The 20,099-nt window shown below is 47.9% G+C and overlaps 3 protein-coding genes across 5 annotated transcripts in view; all 3 read right to left on the reverse strand.

Moving 5' to 3' along the window:
* Positions 1-819: 819 nt before the first annotated feature.
* On the reverse strand, positions 820-5,055 carry LOC133262376 (protein FAM83D-B-like). Its single transcript, XM_061441475.1, has 4 exons — positions 4,575-5,055; positions 2,413-2,580; positions 1,706-1,830; positions 820-1,464 (listed from the first exon to the last, which is right to left on the reverse strand). Exons 1-4 carry the CDS (start codon positions 5,025-5,027, stop codon positions 1,089-1,091), a joined length of 1,122 nt encoding a protein of 373 aa, XP_061297459.1. The 5' UTR covers positions 5,028-5,055; the 3' UTR covers positions 820-1,088.
* A 2,182-nt stretch (positions 5,056-7,237) lies between these two features.
* Positions 7,238-14,100, reverse strand: LOC133262467 (protein FAM83D-A-like). The gene is made up of 4 exons (XM_061441663.1): positions 13,604-14,100; positions 9,872-10,039; positions 8,898-9,022; positions 7,238-8,537 (listed from the first exon to the last, which is right to left on the reverse strand). The coding sequence occupies exons 1-4, from the start codon at positions 14,054-14,056 to the stop codon at positions 7,577-7,579; spliced, it is 1,707 nt and encodes a 568-aa protein (XP_061297647.1). The 5' UTR covers positions 14,057-14,100; the 3' UTR covers positions 7,238-7,576.
* A 4,594-nt stretch (positions 14,101-18,694) lies between these two features.
* The window catches only part of PPP1R16B (protein phosphatase 1 regulatory subunit 16B), a 54,870-nt gene continuing 53,465 nt past the window's right edge, over positions 18,695-20,099 (reverse strand). For all 3 annotated transcript variants that reach the window (XM_061441473.1, XM_061441474.1, XM_061441472.1), the window contains exon 11: positions 18,695-20,079. In XM_061441473.1, coding sequence (XP_061297457.1) covers positions 19,558-20,079 — 522 coding nt within the window. In that variant the 3' untranslated portion in view covers positions 18,695-19,557. The remainder of the gene's footprint in view (positions 20,080-20,099) is intronic.

The raw sequence follows: 20,099 nt of genomic DNA on the forward strand, positions 1-20,099 counted from the left end.
GACTGACAAGTTTCTGCACTAGCAGGCTGCTGGGACTTCAGTGCCTCCATGCACAGCTGCCTGGGAGGATACAGATAGCCTATTCATTTGGGATTTTTGGTTTTCTCTACAAACTGATTAAAAAAAAAAAAATCAAACTTGCATGAAACCTTGAGAATAAATGGTTCTGTTGCTGATTTTCACATTATTGCATGCCTGGTTGAAGTAAGGCTTTTGAGAAGCAGCAGCAGCTTCACAAATTTCAGATCTACTCAACTAATAAATACTTTAGATATTCATTTATTGATTTTTATCTAAATTTTTCTAAATATCTATTTAGATAGACTAGATATTGACTAGAAGTCAATAATGGCTTTCCAGGTGTTAAGAAAGGGTTTGTTTTTTTTTTTTCTAAAAATATGTGTCTATTTAGATAGATATTTATTGCATGATGTCCAGCAAGCCAAGCATTCTTATAATTAAGAAAAGGTCATTTGGAATTCAATCAAAACCCTTGTTCACCTGTGTTACCTCATCCCGCCAGGCAGCACAGCCTCGCATAAAGATAATGTAACATTTGAGGACCAGTAACATGGTACTGATTTACCTGTTTCTAGGCTATGGTTACTCTGCTTCAGTTCTGTGTCATTAAAACATTCATAGGGAGCTTGTGCCACACAGGACTGATTCCAGTGCCGTGCAGCAGTCCTGCTATTCATCTTTGGAAGACTTTTAAGCAACATATTTCCTACACCTAAATTACTTTAAAAAAAGATTTGAGTTACTGAGCTAAGCCACTGGTAACCCATCAGCTGAATACATGTGAGAGTGGCTGACAGATACTAGAAGTCAATAATGGCTTTCCAGGTGTTAAGAGGGGTTTTGTTTCTTTTCCAAAAACACATCTGAGCTGAAGACAATACCCTAACTGCATGTGTTGATCTGCATTATAGTGGTCTTTGAACGAACCCACAATGCCAGGATCACTTCTCTCAGTTCAAGGTTTGTTTCCCAGCTGCTCTCACGGACATTCTGTGAGACAGCACTGGACATGGACAACTGGATGTGGTTCCTGAGGTTCTGCTTCTCGCACTGAGTGAACGTGCAATTCATCTCTCTATGATCCAATGTGGCCTCATAACTAGGGAACCATTCCTCTTAGTCAGTGGAGGAGAGGCATGCATTGCATTATTTGACACGTAGACGGCCTCCCTCGAGGCATGCAGCCAGCTTCGCTTCCTTTTGAGATTCCCTACAAACGCTCTAAGATACAAAAACTCCATTCTGGTCAAGTCTCTGGAAGCCACTGTTATACTGACCACCTGGTCCAACACCTTATTCTTCCTGCAGCTGGATAACTCTTTGAGGTTGATAGGCTTTGACCGTGCATAAAGAATCCGAAATTCCAGGTCAAAGTGTGCAACTGCAGGACCTGACAGGATCAAAATGTTACTGCTGTTCAGCTTCCCATCTGTCCACGTGAAACTAGCAAAGGAAAGATGAGAAAAATTTGAGTTAATTCAAAATAAATGGTAGTATTAACTGAAAATTCTCTTTCATCATATTAAGTTAAATCATTCCTATAATCCAAATGATAGGCAGCGTGCACTTTTTAGGACAAACATTACACATTTACTCTGACAAGGAAAGCAGTTTTGCAACACGGCTGATTTTCCTTTCCATGTAAAGAAATCATGCTAAGCAACATAAAGAAATTGGCACTTGCCTGTAGGAGCCTGTTGTCACTCTAATGCCATCGATTAACATGAACTTCTCACGGACTTTTCCAACAATTTTGGCACCCGACCTTGTGTAGTATGTGTTCCCCGTGATATTTCGAATTCTCATCAACTGTTAAAGATAGGTGTCATGTGGATTTCAAAGTAAACGATTGTGTTTAAAGGAGTAACACACAACAGTGATCACTGAGGAACTAGCAAAGGCTGCTCACAATGGCACAAGATCCACCCTCTACAAAACAAATGATAATTTTGTCTTTAGTAGGCAAAGAGATGGCATTAAGGGGCAAACCCATAAGCTGGTTGTGCAAAATCTGGCTGTAAAAACTCCTGTCACTTAACCTCAGAGGGAACAAGTTCCACAGAGCCCCAAGAACCTGCTTCTCCACCAACCTGCAAAGTCTCAGTGAGCCTGACCAACTCCACTCATGCTTTAGGAACTGGACATTCTTCCTGCATTGCCTTTAATATTCAATTAGTATTTGTGCTCAGAAAGCACCTGTAACATCCATTTACAAAGATTTCAGTTTCTCTATTCATTTCCTTCTTATGCTTAAATCTTCAAGAAAGAGCTATAGCTACATAAACCCCATTTAAATTGTGGCAGCAGATACAACAGTTTCTTCTTGTGATACCTCAAAGATCACAGCCATAAGAGGATCAAGTCTGTCCCTATGAATATGACAAGGCTCACCTTTTCCTGTTCAAGGTCAACTCCCAGATCCTTGCACATTTTTAGAAAGTGGGAAAATGAAGACTGATCTAGAAGGATATAGGCTTTAACTTGCCGCTGGCTACAAGCTTCCAAGAGATCTTTGAAGATATCAGTGTCTGTGAAGGAATCCATCACCAGGGCAATCATCTGCAACAAGTTTCAGAAGAAATCATTAGGCTGGTTCCACAGCACCCCAAGGCAGATGGCACAGGAGGCATTTGACCTTCAACTTAAATATCCCCCTATCTCTGTCTTCCCCCCCCTTTTTTTTTGGTTGGTGGTTATGAAACATGGGACAGACTTCTGTGATCTGATATATCCATTTGTTGTTCACAGGACCGCTGGAACATTTACAGATGTAATAGAAAGGAAAAAAAACTGATTAGAATAAATTTCTGCAAAGAGAAGGATGTTTTAGTAAAGGTGATTACCGAGTATAGTACACTGAGGTACGGGAGATACAATATACATCGCCCTTCACTATGATCCTGTCCCTGTATAAATCAGAAAAAAAAAACTGAGCTTATGGGCAGAAATTGTTGCTAAAGATTCTTTGCCCCAGTTTTGCTATCATTTAACTGATTTATCATAGAATCATAGAATGGTTTGGGTTGGAAAGGACCTTAAGATTATCCTGTAATTTCAACAGTGGACATTGAAGCTTCTTTTGTTTCTGTTTTGGTTCCATAGTCACAGATAATCTACCCTGAAAGCCTATTGCGGAAAGACACCTTTTCTGTCTTTAAAAATCAGAGTTCATCATGAATTAGCAGCAGTCGGAGCTCCTGCATCTAGTCAGTTGCTCATGGGTTTTAATTAAGGTCATTCTAAAGCATTCCCTTTTTTACTACATAACTTCACCTTCCAGGAAAACTTACAGAAAACTGAGTGTTTGCTCCTTTCCCCCCAACTCCAGAGCACTGCCAAGACCTACACAGGCAGAGAGACACTTGACACCTCTCCAAAACCTTAAGTGAGCTCATGAACAAGTATTTCACATGAGAAAAAGAAAGACATTTTGCTGCCAGTCTTCTTCATCCACGTTAATAACTTGGGTGTAACAGGAGCACCGAGTTCAATGTGGCTATGTGATGGAATATCTCGGAAGAAGCACAACAGTAACAAAATAAGTGCATCATTACTTCAAGTTTCTTCCTAACCCTGACTTATAGCAAAACCACGCATCTGCTTCTGTGGGAGGCAAATCTGGTCTCCGATTCCTTGGCAAGAGAGATTTTTTTTCCCCAGGAACAGATATTTTCTTCAAAAGCACTGCCAGAAGAAAATGATGAGCTGATTTCCAAAGTGTTTGTTCTCCAGAGTCTATCAAACTTTTCAAGTGAGAAAACAAACAGTATAAGAAAAACCTAAACCAACAACAAAACACATAGACTGAACACAAACGTTTGCCTGTACCCGGTGCAGGACATGGACACAAGAAGTGATTAAGAGAGCCAGGAATATGTCACTCTCAGGTGTCAACCCCCTGAATGAGCTTTGTAATGCTTGTACTTTCATCAGTGTGGGAGAACACCTTGATAAGAATAATAGAATCCCGGACTGGTTTGGGTTAGAAGGGACCTTAAAGCTCCTCCAGTTCCAACTCCTGCCACGGGCAGGGACCCCTTCCTCCAGAGCAGCTTGCTCCAAGCCCCTGTGTCCAACCTGGCCTTGAACACTGCCAGGGATGGGGCAGCCACAGCTTCTGTGGGCACCCTGTGCCAGCGCCTCAGCACCCTCCCAGGGAAGAGCTTCTGCCTAAGAGCTCATCTCAGTCTCCCCTCTGGCAGGTTAAAGCCATTCCCCTTGGCCTGTCCCTGCAGGCCCTTGTCCCAAGCCCCTCTGCAGCTTTCCTGCAGCCCCTTTAGGCACTGGAGCTGCTCTCAGGTCTCCCCTTGAGGAGCCTTCTCTTGTCCGGGCTGACCCAGCCCAGCTCTCTCAGCCTGGCTCCAGAGCAGAGCTGCTCCAACGAAGCGTTCTTTGCCCGACGGCGGTTTTAAAGCCGCTCGGCCCCGCTGAGCGCCACCCGAAGGGGACGCCCGTCGATGCCGTCGCCGATCCCCGTCCCGGGTCGCAGCCCCGCTGGAGCAGGGCCCCAGGCGCATCCGAGCACGCAGCAGCCCCGCCGCGGCCGCACTGACCTGCCGCGCGGAGCGGATCTGGCGCCGCACCGCCTCCTTGCAGCCGTAGATGCTGTCCCCGCAGCCGGGCTGGAAGTGCGCCTCGACCCGCGTGAGCCCGCGGAAGGCGCCGCTGGCGAAGCCCGGCCAGCCCAGCTCCAGGGCGGGCGGCTCCACGTCCGAGCGCTCGGGGAAGTAGGTGAGCGACGAGGCGTCGAGGGAGGCGCCGGCGAAGGGCTCGGCCGCCGGCTCCGGGGCCGCGGCAGGCGGCAGCGCGCCCCGCGCGATCGCCTGCACCTCGGGCTCCGAGAGGAACGGCGGCAGCTGCTCCCGCCGCAGGAAGGCGCGCAGCGCCTCGGGGCCGCCCGCCACCAGCTCCTCCAGCGCCAGCCGCTGCGCCTCGCTGTACGGCCCGGGCGGCCGCGGCGACCAGCGCCCGGCGCCCTCCTCCAGCCACTGCGACGGACTCGCCATGGCGCGGGGCGCCGACCGGCTCGGCTCGCCCCCGGCCGCCGCTTTATAGCGGCTCCGCGGGCGGGCCCCACCCTCCGTGGCTCTTCTCCGCCCCCCCGCCCTTCCCGCGGCAGCAGCGGGCGGTCGAGCAGGCTCCGCTCCCCCCGGCGGCTGGCAGAGGCGGCTGGGATCAGCTGCCCAGGGAGAAGCATCCGCAAGCACACGGAGCTCGCATTAAGCGGGGAGAGTTAAATACAGCCCTGGCGCTGCTGACCCGGTAATCAAAGACCTGGTCCCCAGGTTGAGGAGGGCCAAGTCCCTCCCCCGGGCAGGCGCCCCAGGGCAGCCTGCTCTGCGAGGCCCGGGTAGCCGGAGAACGCCAAGCCCACGGACGTGCTTAAGAAACATCTGGGTCCAAAACAGCAAACAGCAAACACAGCTCTGCAACGATCAGGTGAAAACCCTCACGGCAGAATGAGTTTATTTGTAAACTGCTGCTTGTTCTTGTGAGAGCACCGTAACCGCCGCACAATGTAATAAAGGTACATAGCACGCAAGTTGATTTTACATACACAGAAGCACTGCTGAGCACAGGCACTCGAAATTGCCCTTGACAGTGTATCTCAACTCCCTTTCTGCTACCTACTTCACTCCCCGTGTTCAGCTCACAGGACCAGTTTCTTACCTCTTTGAGCACAGACAGAAATTTTCCTCCTCAGCCTGCACCTCTCGGTACATCTGCCCCCCTCCTTACGGAAGGAGTGGTTGCTTTGAAATCCAAGCAATAAAAGTAGCTAAACCTCTTTATCCTACATAGATATCGATATGATTTGAGAGGTGGGAACACCTAAGTTAGTAGAAAAAAGCATTTCTCTGTACACTGGAGTTGCAGCCTTTTTGTGGTTTGGATATTTTTCTTTATTCCCCCATTCTTTGCTGTTTACGGGAATATTAAAGACAACAGCTTAAATGTGCCATCTACTGGACACAAGTGTGGATAAACAGGAAAATACACAACCCAGACTCCAGTTTGACTTGGCTGAATAGGCCGGTTGGTCACTCACATGCAGGGCCAGTGGAGAGCAGCACAGGTCAGGTCTTAACAGAACCTCCACACTGCTCAGACCAGTAATCCAGCGAGCGCAGACACATGCACAGACTGCTGCTGGCAGAGCCACATCGTGTCCCTGCAAAGCAACTTAACCTAGGATGCATTTAATACTGAAAACAGAATATATTGAAAAACTAGAGCAACAGTGCAGCTCCTTAACCCAAGTTAGTAGTGGGGAAAGGATAAGCAGAGCAGGAAACAGAGTTTTTATTTTCCTCACTCTCATACTTGTACAACATCACAAAACATAACCCATAACATTTTGTAGTGCATATCAGTTTGCTTTTAAGCAGGGGCTTTGTCATGTGCCTTCAGTCATTGTCTCACCTCTACATTTTGTACAGGTCTCTTTATAGAAAAAAGATGGCTCATATGTTCCTAGACTGAGCCAGAGCTGGAAGCTCGTTTTACAGTGCTACAACTGAAATTGTTTACTCTGTGTAACAAGCTGTACAAGAGACAAAGTTCCCTGAAGTCATTCCAAAAGAGGAGTCTGACAGGTGTGGAACAGCAAGGTATAGTAAGATACCATAAGGATACAGCTGAGATACCATCTCAGCTCTGCTCATAAGCACAAAACCCAACACTTCAGCAACACCTTCCCATCAGTAGTCATATAGGTCCAACAGATCCATCTTTTAGTTCCAAATACTGAAAACATTTACATCAGGACTGTCTCTAAAATAAGTAACAGCTACAACAGTATTAAGTTGCTACTTCCCCGTCCTGGTTTTAAAGTAATGCTCTTCTGAGAATGTGTGCATATATATGTACATATATACACACAAACACACATATATGTACATGCACAAAAGTGTGTGTGCGTATACCTACACAAAAACATGAGGGGATGATCAAGCTGAAGAGCTAAATTAGTTCAGGCCATTTCAGAAGGTTTGAACAATGGGCAAGGGACACAGTTGAAGATAAGAACCTGCAGCAGCAGCTCCATTAGACCCTTCACAACTTTAATGGATGAGTAATGTATAGATTGCTGAAGTCAGAATAAAATCAGCTTTATGGCTCTTTATAAAGGTTGTTTCCCCTCATGCTGAAGATAAAATAGGTAAAAAAGCCAATACTGAAAAAAAAAAAAAAAAAGGAGCATTTCTTGATGTCACTGAATCTGCCTCCAGGCAGGACCCCTCCGACTGCGGTTCTGCCAAATATACACAAAGCCAGAGCATTAGCAATCCTAGGACACAGTAATCAGTTTACTTTCCAGGTTATACATCCAAAATTAAAATGAACCTTCACCACTAACTCATATAAGAGGAACAGGCAAGTACTTATCATACAAATAAACACCTTTTTATTGCTTAAACCGCATAGTATAAAACAAAGTGCTGAAGGGGTATGCACATGTGTATTAAGAAAAGTCCTGGAAGGAAGTGGAATCAGCAGGAACAGAGTGACTGAAGTTTGAGACTGGAGATTGTGTGTTCTGCATTGAGTGGAGTCATCGTTTATTCTGAGAATAGAGGGAAAGGTCCCGGAGGCTGCGCAAGCTGGCACTGATGTCACGCCTCTGTTTCAAATGGCATCTTCCCATGTACTGGGACACGTAGCTTTCAGGCTCACGGCCCCTCCGGGATAGGATGTGCACCATGTGGCTCAGCTTCGACCTGATAGTGGAGTAGTGGAACTGCCTCTCTTTGTGCAGCTTTTGGAAATACTCTGCCCTGTGACGGACAGGATATTCAAAGGACCGAAGAGAAGATGCCGAGCCAGTAGAGCTGGCAAGAGAGCACTGGGATGAGGATGAAGACAGTGACCACAGACTAGAACTTGATACAACCTTTCCAGACAGAGAAGATCCTTCTTTTGACAACTTTCTGTGAAGCAGCGGTGTTTCTATGTACTCACTTTCCCTTGTCTGTGTCACTGCAGTTTTCAACAAGACTGAAGTCTGAGTGCCCGTCATTCTAGCAGTGACTGATGCCTGCGTGCCAGTTTCTGCTGTCACAAAATAGGTCTGCGTGGCAGCATTACACACAGTCACTGCCTGCTTCTCTTCCCATGGGCCAGTTTGAGTCGATGTGCTTCTCCAATCCACAATGGCCACTCGATTGCTGAACTCGATTGCCTCATCAGAGGGGCAAGAATGCCCCAGGTTACAGGAGTTTTCTCCAGAACTATCTTCAGCCTGATCTGGTTCTTTCAATGGTTTCTTTGGAGTACTGGACAATCTGGCAAATTCTGCTCTCAAGTTGCCTTCCACAGTATATTCTTTAGAGGACTCTATTCTGCTCACCAGGTGATTGAATATCCCACTGTTCCTGCAGCTGGACAGACACTTAGGGCTGATGGGCATTGACTGGGCATAAAGAATCCTGAACTGGAGGTCAAAGTGTTCAACCACTTGCCCTGACAATAGCAGCAAGTTACTGCTGTTCAGCTTCCCATCGGACCATGTGAAACTATCAGGAACAAACCAAGAGCCACAGTTAATCTCCAGTGCATTTCAACACATACAGTTACAGATAGCAAGACTTAGCTTAGAACTGCTGTGCATAAAGGAGGGTATAAAGTTCATAAACTATTCATTCTCCTTCAGGAAGGACTCTATTTATCCGTGGCCAGGTGCTTTGCTAGCAACAAGTTGTGCAAAAGAGTTTTCCAAAGCTGTTTCCAGTTTTGCATTAGCCCCACGTAGGCTCAGCCAGTCCGCTTGCCACTGGCTTTCATTAATACCAGGCAAACAGCAAAGGTCATACATTCTTCTTGCAGAACCCCCCCTTTCTGTAGCTTCACTAGCACCATCAGACCCCAGTACTTGCCTGTAGGAACCTGTTGTCACTCTAATGCCATCAATTAACATGAACTTCTCGTGGGCTTTCCCAACAATTTTGGCACCTGATCTCAGGTAGTACGTGCTCCCCGTGAGGGCTCGAATTCTCAGCAGCTGTTTCAGAAAAGGGAAAACATAATAGCAGATCTAAGTAACTTTCAAAAAGTTTTAGTTAGCAATTCCACTTAAAAGCAGCCATGCACACTATGGAAGGCAGCAACAAAATGAGCTTCCTCACACTGTCTGCACGTGTTAATAGTTAAATTTCTGTTAGATTAGGAGAGTCTGTAAAGAGAACAGCCAGTTCTGATTCATTAGTGCCCAGGAGGCTAGAAGTGTTCCCCATCCAGAGAAGCTCTCACTGAAGTGAACATAAGCCATACCAAGCCATGCTGTAACAGTTATGTCAGCCTATATTCCTCTGAATTAATAAATCACCCGGGTCACATAATCTAAACCCTTTCAAAAGAAAGTAACTGTGTATTAGGAAAGAACTGTGTATTAGGAAAGAGCTATACTACCCTCGAGCTGTATTTCTGCTTCTTCAGCAAGCAGTTCCTTGAGCCAAAGAACAAAGCTACTTACATCTTGCAAAACTAATTGCTTCCTCAGGATGCGGATCACAGTGCACACCCAACCCAGCACAGGGTAGGCTGCAGCTCCTGCACACAGGGAGCATAGTGCAGGACATGTGCCTTTTCTGCATGGCTTTTGCCAAGTTTGTGAGCAGTTTCACATGTTGTGTTAGAGACTGAAATCGTGAGATATTGAGCCTTGATCTTCAGAAGTTGAGAAACATGTCAGAAAATCCGCTTTCACATCAGTTACCAAACAGACAGGACGCTGTAATCTTCCAAGGGAGTCTGCTGGTTTACAGAAGCGTAACTTGGACATCCGTAACCATAAACTGTAGCACAAAAAATAAAGCCAAACCACTCCCAGGCACCCACAGTCAGTACTTACTCTTTCCTGCTCAGGACAGACTCCCAGATTGTCGCACATTTCCAAGAAATGTCGTAGAGAGTCTTGGTCAAGAAGGATGTAGACAGGGACTTTGCGGTTGTTAAAGGCATCCTGAAGGTCACTGAAGATATCGGTATCTGTGAAGGCATCCATCACAAGGGCAATCACCTGCAAGAGAAGTGACAGCATTTGTTTCAGGGCTTTATTTTACACAAGGCCAGATCACTACCTCCCCAGCCATCTTCTGCTTCCACCATTAAGGCCAGATGCACATTTCTTTGTCCTGCTGTGCAGGCCCTAGCAACTTAAAGATGTCTATATTCCCACAGTGTTTCTGCAAATTCCTTGTGCCCTGGATAGCAAAGAGTAAGCCTAAAGAGCTTTTTCCTCACCTCTGCTGCGGCTTTTGTACACTTTCACATCCTGCTTGCATACATAATCTCCTCTAATGTGGCCTTTCAGTAACACTGTGGAAGCCATCACAGCAGAATCAAATTCCAGACCAGCCACCTCCACCTCCTGTTCTCCCAGGGTGCCATACCTCCTACAGGGAGCCACTGCCTGCAGGAGAATCAGCTCGAGTGACCTCCTCACTGTCACCACTGAGCATCTCACAACCCCCGACTGATTCCTTTATTTGGTAGGAAGGGAATGCTGTCCCTAAATAAGCTACCAAGACATAAGCTAGTTCTGTGACAACATACAAACTGAACACAGTTTCCAGACTTGGTGTGCTCCTGTTGACGCGGGAGTCACGGACAACGCAGAGACAATCAATGTGATCAAGCGATTGCCAAATTTATGACAAAGCCTTAACCCCTTATATACTATTTCTTACATGCACTCACAGTGATTTGGCATATTATGATTGGATGCATGTCTTGAAGACCCTTAATGACTAACATATAATTGCTTAAGCACAGGTGTGAGAACTTGACCTCGAAAGCTTGCCAACAGTCCACAGTTCTCATTAACTCAGTGAACTCCAGCTTCTTCTTATCTTGCTTGCTTAAGCTTCCTTGGGCCTCTCATGGCCTTGCTGTATCTTTCAGGATTATTCAGAGTTTATGTACTAATTATCCATTCTCCCGTGAGAACACTGTCTCCACATGCTCCAAGTTTCCATCGCACACCTTCACGAGAAATCTTCCCACTCAACCATTCTCTACAGGAGGCAAGTCCTAAGATGGGGAGATGTTCTTTCAGCAGGCCAAAGACAAGATGACATTCCTGTGTTTATGAACCCCCTTCTCTAGAAAATTCAGAGCCAGATTGAACATCATTTTGGTGCAAGAATTCTCACCCTTCAAAATCAGGAGCACACATCGCTGTGGGACCCAAAGATTGGATTTCATGACTTTCCTATTCTCTGTCTATAAGAGCAGCATCGGGAACAATCACTGCTGGTACCCAGTGCCTGCCCTTGTCAGATCCATAAGGCATCTGCACAAGGTGTGCCTGCTCACAACGCAGCTGCTCTGTGGGTGGCATTGCCTGTACTTCCCACAAGAACTGGCTAAGCTTTGCATTCCCACCTGCGTCATACTCCCTAAGGGATTGGCTCCATATGGATGAGTTCCTGGGCATAACATACACAGTCACATTGGTATTAGTTTATGCTTGTGCTTCTTACATCTCTCCTGTGGCTTTCTCCACCCAATCACTTGTCTAAGTACCAAGGACGATAAAGAAAAATAAGATGGTTTTCACAAGATCACATGAGTAAGAAAATAACCCCTGAACACAGAAAAATTCACACTAAACACCTTGGAAGCACTAATGCCTTCAAATGACTGTTCAATTAATGGTATACTTGGGTTCTAATCCTAGAATCAGCAGCTGAAAAGAAATACACTTTTATTCAAAACGTGCAAAAGTACAGTTATGTTTAGAGGAGGGAGAGAAAACCCTTTTCTCTACACTCATCCATTGAGGACTGCAGACGCAAGATAGCAACAGGGTCCCCTTTAATCACTTGAACTGACTGCATTTGAGTGAATTGAGAAGAACCTGTACAGCATCTGAAGTCTTCCCATTTCTCAAGTTCACCCAAAGTATTCAGACATGACTGCGCAATATCACTCTGCAGCTGACAGCCAAAATTTCTCTCCATTCCGTGTCTACAAAAAGCCTTCATGTATCAGACGCGTACACGGCAGCAGCAGGAACAGTTTCCCTGGCTTTTGGTTTGGAGCAAGGGAAAGCATTTGGCAGGATACTACATGCAAGAACAGCTTTTTGGATAAACAGGTATTTCCATGGAGTTTCCTGAGTCACCAGAGCAGTCTCATCCACCTGACGAGATCCCTTGAGAACAGCCCTCCCTCTGTGACCGTTTCTGGCGAGAAGCCCATAGTTCATGTCATCCTCATACACACCCTAAGCTCCTGCACTCAGAAGGGGGCTAGGACCAAGCTCAGTTGCTGTGCAGGGTGTGCCATGTGCACACACGTTATGCAGAGCCAGGGCTTGCTTCACCTGGCCACTGAAGAGGAAGCTGTACATTTAAATTCCAGCTAAGCCCATTGAGTGGCTGCTCACCAGAAGGGTGGTTCCCTCTCGCGGGTTACAGTTGGAGGCTATAAACTCAGGTAACATTATGAGTTACAGAGAACAGTTAGAAGTCAGTACGCTGCATGACCTTCAAGCCATACTCTGCACCAGATCAAAACAATCCACTCCTGTAGGAGGGAAATCCTGCTAAGAGCAGCTCTGCACATTACTTAAAAACAGCCAAAGAGATGAAGAAGGGAAGAGGTAAAGAAAGAAGATATAATCAGAGGGTTATCACTTAGTAAATAAAGTTTTTTAAGAAAGGCCTTTTTTTGGTGTCATCCCTATTTATAACAGCAGGAGGTTTCTGCATGCAAATCCATTTTGCATAGCACATTGGTAAGGAACACAGAAAAGGAAACCTTCCACTTTGAACAAGAGCAATTAAGTATGTAAGCAGTGGGTGGTTTGACCGTGAACAGCAGCAGGGGATCTACAGGTCGTACTGGGGACAGAGAACACTTGGCCCACTCCTTCTAGAGTGACAATAAGGAGAACAGCAAGATATCATGGGTATAGCACATCCACAAACACGGAGGAATGAGCACCAGTCGTGTATTTATAAGATTGTCACAGAATCACATCATAGAATCCCGGACTGGTTTGGGTTGGAAGGGACCTTAAAGCTCCTCCAGTTCCAACCCCTGCCATGGGCAGGGACCCCTTCCACTCGAGCAGCTTGCTCCAAGCCCCTGTGTCCAACCTGGCCTTGAACACTGCCAGGGATGGGGCAGCCACAGCTTCTCTGGGCACCCTGTGCCAGCGCCTCAGCACCCTCCCAGGGAAGAGCTTCTGCCTAAGAGCTCATCTCAGTCTCCCCTCTGGCAGGTTAAAGCCATTCCCCTTGGCCTGTCCCTGCAGGCCCTTGTCCCAAGCCCCTCTCCGGCTTTCCTGCAGCCCCTTCAGGCACTGGAGCTGCTCTCAGGTCTCCCCTTGAGGAGCCTTCTCTTGTCCGGGCTGACCCAGCCCAGCTCTCTCAGCCTGGCTCCAGAGCAGAGCTGCTCCAACGAAGCGTTCTTTGCCCGACGGCGGTTTTAAAGCCGCTCGGCCCCGCTGAGCGCCACCCGAAGGGGACGCCCGTCGATGCCGTCGCCGATCCCCGTCCCGGGTCGCAGCCCCGCTGGAGCAGGGCCCCAGGCGCATCCGAGCACGCAGCAGCCCCGCCGCGGCCGCACTGACCTGCCGCGCGGAGCGGATCTGGCGCCGCACCGCCTCCTTGCAGCCGTAGATGCTGTCCCCGCAGCCGGGCTGGAAGTGCGCCTCGACCCGCGTGAGCCCGCGGAAGGCGCCGCTGGCGAAGCCCGGCCAGCCCAGCTCCAGGGCGGGCGGCTCCACGTCCGAGCGCTCGGGGAAGTAGGTGAGCGACGAGGCGTCGAGGGAGGCGCCGGCGAAGGGCTCGGCCGCCGGCTCCGGGGCCGCGGCAGGCGGCAGCGCGCCCCGCGCGATCGCCTGCACCTCGGGCTCCGAGAGGAACGGCGGCAGCTGCTCCCGCCGCAGGAAGGCGCGCAGCGCCTCGGGGCCGCCCGCCACCAGCTCCTCCAGCGCCAGCCGCTGCGCCTCGCTGTACGGCCCGGGCGGCCGCGGCGACCAGCGCCCGGCGCCCTCCTCCAGCCACTGCGACGGACTCGCCATGGCGCGGGGCGCCGACCGGCTCGGCTCGGCCCCGGCCGCCGCTTTATAGCGGGTTTGAATCCAAACAGCGCCGCGCCGCCGCCGCCAGTGGCGGCTCCGCGCCCTGCCCCGCGCCCCGGTTGGCTGCGGCGGAGCTGGCCCCGCCCCTCGGGCCCCGCTCGCTGAGGCCGCGGGAAGCGGCGGCACCGGCGAGGTCGTTCCCGCAGCCTCCGGGCCGCGCAGCCCCGGCGGGGCCCGGCTCGGGGCGCCCCGGCGGGGCCCGGTCCCCTTCCCCCGCCAGGTGCTGCGGGCCCTCTGCCTTCCCCCGAGCCCAGCCCCCGCTAAGGACCCCCCGTTTGGAGCGCTCTGACGAGCGCCTGATGTCCCGGAGAGGACGAGACCCGGGACACGCAGCCCCGGCGCCATCACTGCTGCTCGCCCCCATCGCACGCTGCTGCGACCGGCTGAAAACTGAATGTTCTACCTACCCCCTGCCTGGGTTTATTCTTCCAGACAAGTCCTGGAGCTGAGGGGGCGGCACAGACATTTAAGCAGAGTCCCCAAATGTAAACCCAGGAAATAAAACTCGGTGGCGTTTCTGTATTATTAAAACGAATTTAATATAATCTTTAAATTAAAAAAATTAATCTATTAAAGACATGGAGTCAGGTGCTAATACTGTCAGATATACCCTTTTGGCATGAGTTTTACATCAAGTTTAAGATTTTATGCATTGCTTCAACATGTTAAGAAACCATCTTCATACAGTAGCAATAGTGTCAATTCCATACAATATCAAATATCCTTTTTAAAAAAAAAAAGTTTTAAATATATTAGACTCTGATTGCCAAAATGCCATTTTATACACAAAGCTGCTAATATCATGTACACTTCTTACATTTTTGTTTTTCACATAAAATACGTGTAATCAAGTTTTATTGGTACATCGTTTACTACTGATCACTGGAATCACGCATTATTGCAGAGGGCTCGCTGTCATCTGTGGCTACCCCAGACATGCAGCAGCACCAGGGCCACTGACACTCCCGCAGCCCGCTCGCACGCTGCAGTCTCACGGCTGAAGTCGCAGAGCTGACAGCGCTGAGGCTGCACCTGCACTAGTTAAAAACCCGTATCTGTGTCCCGGCTGCGGGTGGAGATAATTGCATTGGTGTAGGGTTGGGAACAGGTATCTTGAGCGGAGTCTCCTCAACCATTCAAACTGCTTCAGCGGTTGAAATACAGCAGAATATTCCAGTTCAGAACTGTGCGGCAAGTGCTGCCTGAAGAATCCAGCAGTACTCGAGCTGGGAAGTCCATTGCCAGTTTGGCCAACGTGAGTACAGCAGAATAAAGCTGAAGAACAACCAGGGACCACAAGCTCTGTGGTACAGCCACAGGCAAAACAAAACAAAACAATGTACATATTAGCTGTGCTTTGTAGTAAGAGGCGAGAGTGTTGCTACAAGCGTATTCTGGATTCTGCCTGCAGAGAACTGCTATAACAAAGTAGGTCAATGCGATTTGGTGAATTAGAATGAAGACCCTGTGCAGTTAATTTCTGTATATTTAGGAAGAGAGAGGAGGTTATCATGAAAGAAACAGAAAAAGCAAATGAAAACTTCAAAATCTGGTATGCTCTGAACTGTTCTCTTGCAAAACATTCTTCTGTACAGGCACCACAAACCAACCCAAACCTCAATGACTTCCAGCTACCGAGTCACCTTTAGCAAGTATGATAAGGCACAGAAATATCCAGATGCAGGGAGAACCCCTTCCAGCAGATGGATACCAGTTCATCTATGGCTCACTGCAGACCAGTGCTATTGCCATCTCAGTTAAGGTATTCCTATTTCATGGTATTGCTGATTTAGTTTCCGCAGAGAAGATTTGGGTAAACAGAGCTCTGACATTAAAGCAAAAGGACACAGAGCAAGTTGTAATGCCATTTGGGAGCTTGTAACTTCTTCAACCCTGTGAAGTAAGACTGCTCAGTAAACTACAGAACTCGCCACCTCCACTGAGTATTGCAGCACTTATTCCTTATTGCTATTGCCCTACAATGCTCTTCTCCTTCCCAACCAGGCGTTCCTCATCCATGTGTTTCTTCAGCCACTGTCTTTGAGATTGTACAGAATCACACCATCATTCCCAAGACTGGGAGGGTTTGATGATTTTGGAGCACCACAGAGACTAAGTAATCACATCACTTGGTATGTGAAATACAGAGCCAGGTCTGACATGAAACAGACCCCAATTATGGTACTTCAGCCCTTATTTAACATTCTGGGATTGGTTTGAACTCAATAAAGTAGAAAAACAATTTTGAGAGACACCTTTTATTTTCCATCTAAAACAAAGTCTTTCAAAATGAAAATAAAGCTGCTCTCATTAACCAGTGAGCCTGCTAGAAACAGTGTGACTGCAGCATAAAACAAGAGTTTGCAAGAAGGGTTATTGTTATGTGCAGCTCTGCCTGCAATAGACCCAGCAATACACCCACATTCTAATCTTTGTGTTTGAACAACTACAGCCTTTGGCTTACTGCTAACAGAAGTGGGCCTCTAATCCGATCTTGAATCTAAGTGCAACTTCAATGTTTATTGAGCCTAAAGCCATGGAGTATAGCATAACTCTCCCCCCTCTTCCTCCCAGTCTTCCTCTAATAAGCCAAGTGGCCTTGGCAGTCCTGGGGTAGTGGTTGGACTTGATGTGTTAAAGGTCTTTTCCAACCCAGCTGGTTCTGTGATTCTATGTGCTAGATACACCAGTTACAACATGATTTCTAGTTTCTACAGCTTTTTAGCAATGCTAATGAATGAAACAGCCAAGTGCCTTGTGCTATGTACCTCAGAGCTTTCCACTGGGTCAGCCTTTAAAACGCTGAGATATTAAAAAACCACTACTGTTGTAACACGGCTAAATTTCATAATAAAAAGCCCTGTTCCCAGAGGTAGGCTCCTACAATGCACATATGAGAGTATCTGTGTGCTTGTTATTCCCGCAAAAGCCTGTTTGTCTCTACAAAATAGTTCACCAAAATCCGGTTAAATATCCACTTCACAGAATTGCTCATCCCATACCTACAACCAACAACTCTGCACGTGGCACGAACTGCCAGCTCCTTCCCTGAGCATATCTGCCAGTGCCCTACAGGCAGCGGCTGCTACATCCCAAGCGTCACCAACACATAAGCATGAATCCATACTAGGTCACTCTTCAACTGCCTTCCAAGTCCCAGTCTGATGCAACTTCAACCCAAAGCCAGTGGCAAATAGGTGGCATGGCTGTGAAACATACCCTGGAAGAGTTATTGATTACTGACTCTCATCTGAATAAGAATTGATCATCAAAGAATTGATGACATTTGATCAGACACCACTGGACTTCAGTGAGCCCATTAGCTCACAGTGACAGAGCCAAAAGAGCTGTATTACAGCCAATTTTACAATTACAATACAATGTCCAATTAGGGGGATGTTTTCTAATCTAGAACCTGTAATATCTTTCTCCTGATAGAAAATTAATTGTTGGTTTGCTCAAGATCACAGCTGGAATAATTTAGGGGTCAAAAGAGTAAATTGTCAGCCTGGTAATAAACTCACAGGTCCAAAAGAGTTTCCTGCACCTCTGCAGCTTCCAGGAGCTGAGAAGGAGAAGCCCAGAGCCTTGTATCATCATATATCCAGCCCCACTGATGGGCTCTGTTTGCTGGGGTAGCCCTTGACAGTCACTGGCAGCTTAAGTCATCTTTGTATAGTCTAGAAAAAAGGCAAGGCTGTGAGGATTCCCATGTGTGAAGTGTAGTATCGATGTCTAATAGCTGCCAGCTAGAAGGAAGATGGGTGGAAGCTGCATTCACAGTTGCCTGGCTGAAGCACAACTATGTGAGCTGGATGTAATCCACTGACGATTTACAGAGACCCAAACAGGCATCTGTTTTCAGAGCTTGAAATTTGAACTGCTCAAGAAAACATATGCAGGCAAGCAGTTATGTGTGCAACAGCCCCTCTGTGCAGAAAAAGGGTTGCAGATTTCAGTCAATTCTGTCGATACAACTTGTTAACCGTGGCCAGTCCCTCAGAGCTGTGCCCCCCAGGGCACTCTCTTCGCACCTCCCCAGGTATGTAAAGACTTAACTGAGCCGGTGCCAGCGCCCCAGCTCATACCATGCTGGTGTCCCTCAGGCAGCCTGTCACAGCTCACATGAACCAAACTAAATCACTGGTGTTGGCAGGCCAACTGCTCAACAGCAGAAACCTTGCTAAGTATTGCATGGTGCTAGGCAACTCCCTTATGCAGAGGCATTTAAGTCTTCTTCTGACAGCTATTAACCACTACTGATGACTTCAGAATGGGAGCTGGAAAACAGACCAAAAGAAACAAACCTCGTGCCCTGCTGCAGCGTTCAACTACCAAAGCAATGCTTTAACAGTTATTTATCAGCCAAAGGCTGCAGGTTAACGAAAGTGCTGTAACCCTAGGGAGATCAGAAATGCTCTCATGGTCCTTCTGGATTAGTGTCACAAACCGTTCCTCCTCATCCCTCCCAAGCCCTGTGGTTCTGGAAACCCAGAAGAAATCAGAACACAAAGCGTACTGCCCCTAGTATCTGTGCTGAGCAGAGAGTAAACAAACAGAATCAACAGGAATGTGGGATCACCAAAAGTCTTTTCAGTTTTAAACAAATTAAGAGTCTAAATAGTACAAATAAGCTTAAATTGCTTATCCCAATATAGACCTTTGTCAGTATTTTATTGCAGTAAAATTCTATTGCCAGGGCCCTGTATTGCAATATCAGTTTCAAAGCCTGTGGAGTGAAGCCTGTTCAGGAAGAGTTCTGCTTCAAACCTGATGGCAGTCTGCAGTGATGACCGTACTGCAGTGATGAGCAGAATGGGACCCAGCCAGTGCACAGTTTTTGTTGGTGAGCTGTCACTGCAAGGAGATAGCACCTTGCAAACTTCCTAAAGCAAGTGCAGCACCGGTGCTTGCTCATTGCTCAGGCTGTAAGTGCTGGATCCAGCTGCATGGAACACAGCTCTGTCCTTTCCTGCAAACCCATGCTGGGGTTGATCTCTCCTCCAGGATATATGCATCACCCAGAAGTGAACACTCAGGTCTGAACTGTCACCTTCCTTGGTGATTAACAGCAAGAGGCTCCGATGCAAAGATTTTCATTCAGATCCTTTCTTTGTTCCAAGGCATCTCATGACTTCCCAAGGACAGGGAGGCAGAGCACCATATCTTCTTCCCTAGGGAGGAAGAGTAGGGCAACTCTTTTTACATCATATCAGTGTGCATCCCTTCCTCTCCTAAGAGCCTTGCACCACCTGCATTACTCATTCTACTGCAATGAAAGTAATTGGCAGGGTAAAGTACAATTTGAGATGAACGTGCTCGCCACAGGCAGGATGTCCATAACCAAATTCTCCCTTTGGAATGCAAACAACCTGGCCTCTGTGATAGATCCAACCAGCCTACCCATGCCCTGTTTCCTCTGGGGTGAGAAGCAGATGAGACTAGGAAATCCTGCAGCACCCATGCACCTTCTCTTCCATTTCCTCCATGGGAGCTTTGAATTTCAAGAGGGGTGGATCACCACTGGACACTGTGTAATACACTGAGGTCCCATTGGAGCTGTAGGGAGAAGTCCTGGGTTCGATTAGGTGCGACTTGGCCTCACCCACATTCTCGGCAACACCTCCCATGCCGCTGCCAAAGTGGGTGCTGAGGAAAGGGTGGTTGAGGAGTTTGGCTGCAGCCCGCTGCCGCTTCAGTTCAGAGAGCGTCTGATGGTTGTGCTCCTTGTAGACACCCCAGAACTGCTCCGTGTCAGGGAGCCCGGGGTTGCTGTAGGGCAGCATGTGGCCTGGATTGCTCTCAGGGTCAGCATGCATGCTCCAAACGTCCCCATTGGAAAAGGTGTACTGGTAAGTGCTGGCAGATGCCATGAGTCCGTTCTGGAGGGGGATTTCAGAGTCACACTGGGTACTTTTGTTTGCTAGCTCCGGAAGGAGGGAAGAGTTCTCCAGCAGTGAATTCTGTAACAAGAAGACATGAA

Source organism: Pezoporus flaviventris, unplaced genomic scaffold (assembly GCF_033815535.1).
Source record: "Pezoporus flaviventris isolate CSIRO_AGI_PZ_B2104156 unplaced genomic scaffold, CSIRO_AGI_Pfla_v1 ptg000213l, whole genome shotgun sequence".
NCBI classification, from domain to species: domain Eukaryota; kingdom Metazoa; phylum Chordata; class Aves; order Psittaciformes; family Psittacidae; genus Pezoporus; species Pezoporus flaviventris.

Coding starts and splice junctions, on each gene's coding strand:
- LOC133262467 (XM_061441663.1), bottom strand. CDS start 14,056: ATGGCGAGTCCGTCGCAGTGGCTGGAGGAGGGCGCCGGGCGCTGGTCG. Junction 9,023..9,871: donor TCTGTCCTGAGCAGGAAAGA/GTAAGTACTGAC, acceptor TTTCTGAAACAG/CTGCTGAGAATTCGAGCCCT. Junction 8,538..8,897: donor GTGACAACAGGTTCCTACAG/GCAAGTACTGGG, acceptor TGTTCCTGATAG/TTTCACATGGTCCGATGGGA.
- LOC133262376 (XM_061441475.1), bottom strand. CDS start 5,027: ATGGCGAGTCCGTCGCAGTGGCTGGAGGAGGGCGCCGGGCGCTGGTCG. Junction 2,581..4,574: donor AGATCCGCTCCGCGCGGCAG/GTCAGTGCGGCC, acceptor AACTTGTTGCAG/ATGATTGCCCTGGTGATGGA. Junction 1,465..1,705: donor GTGACAACAGGCTCCTACAG/GCAAGTGCCAAT, acceptor TTCCTTTGCTAG/TTTCACGTGGACAGATGGGA.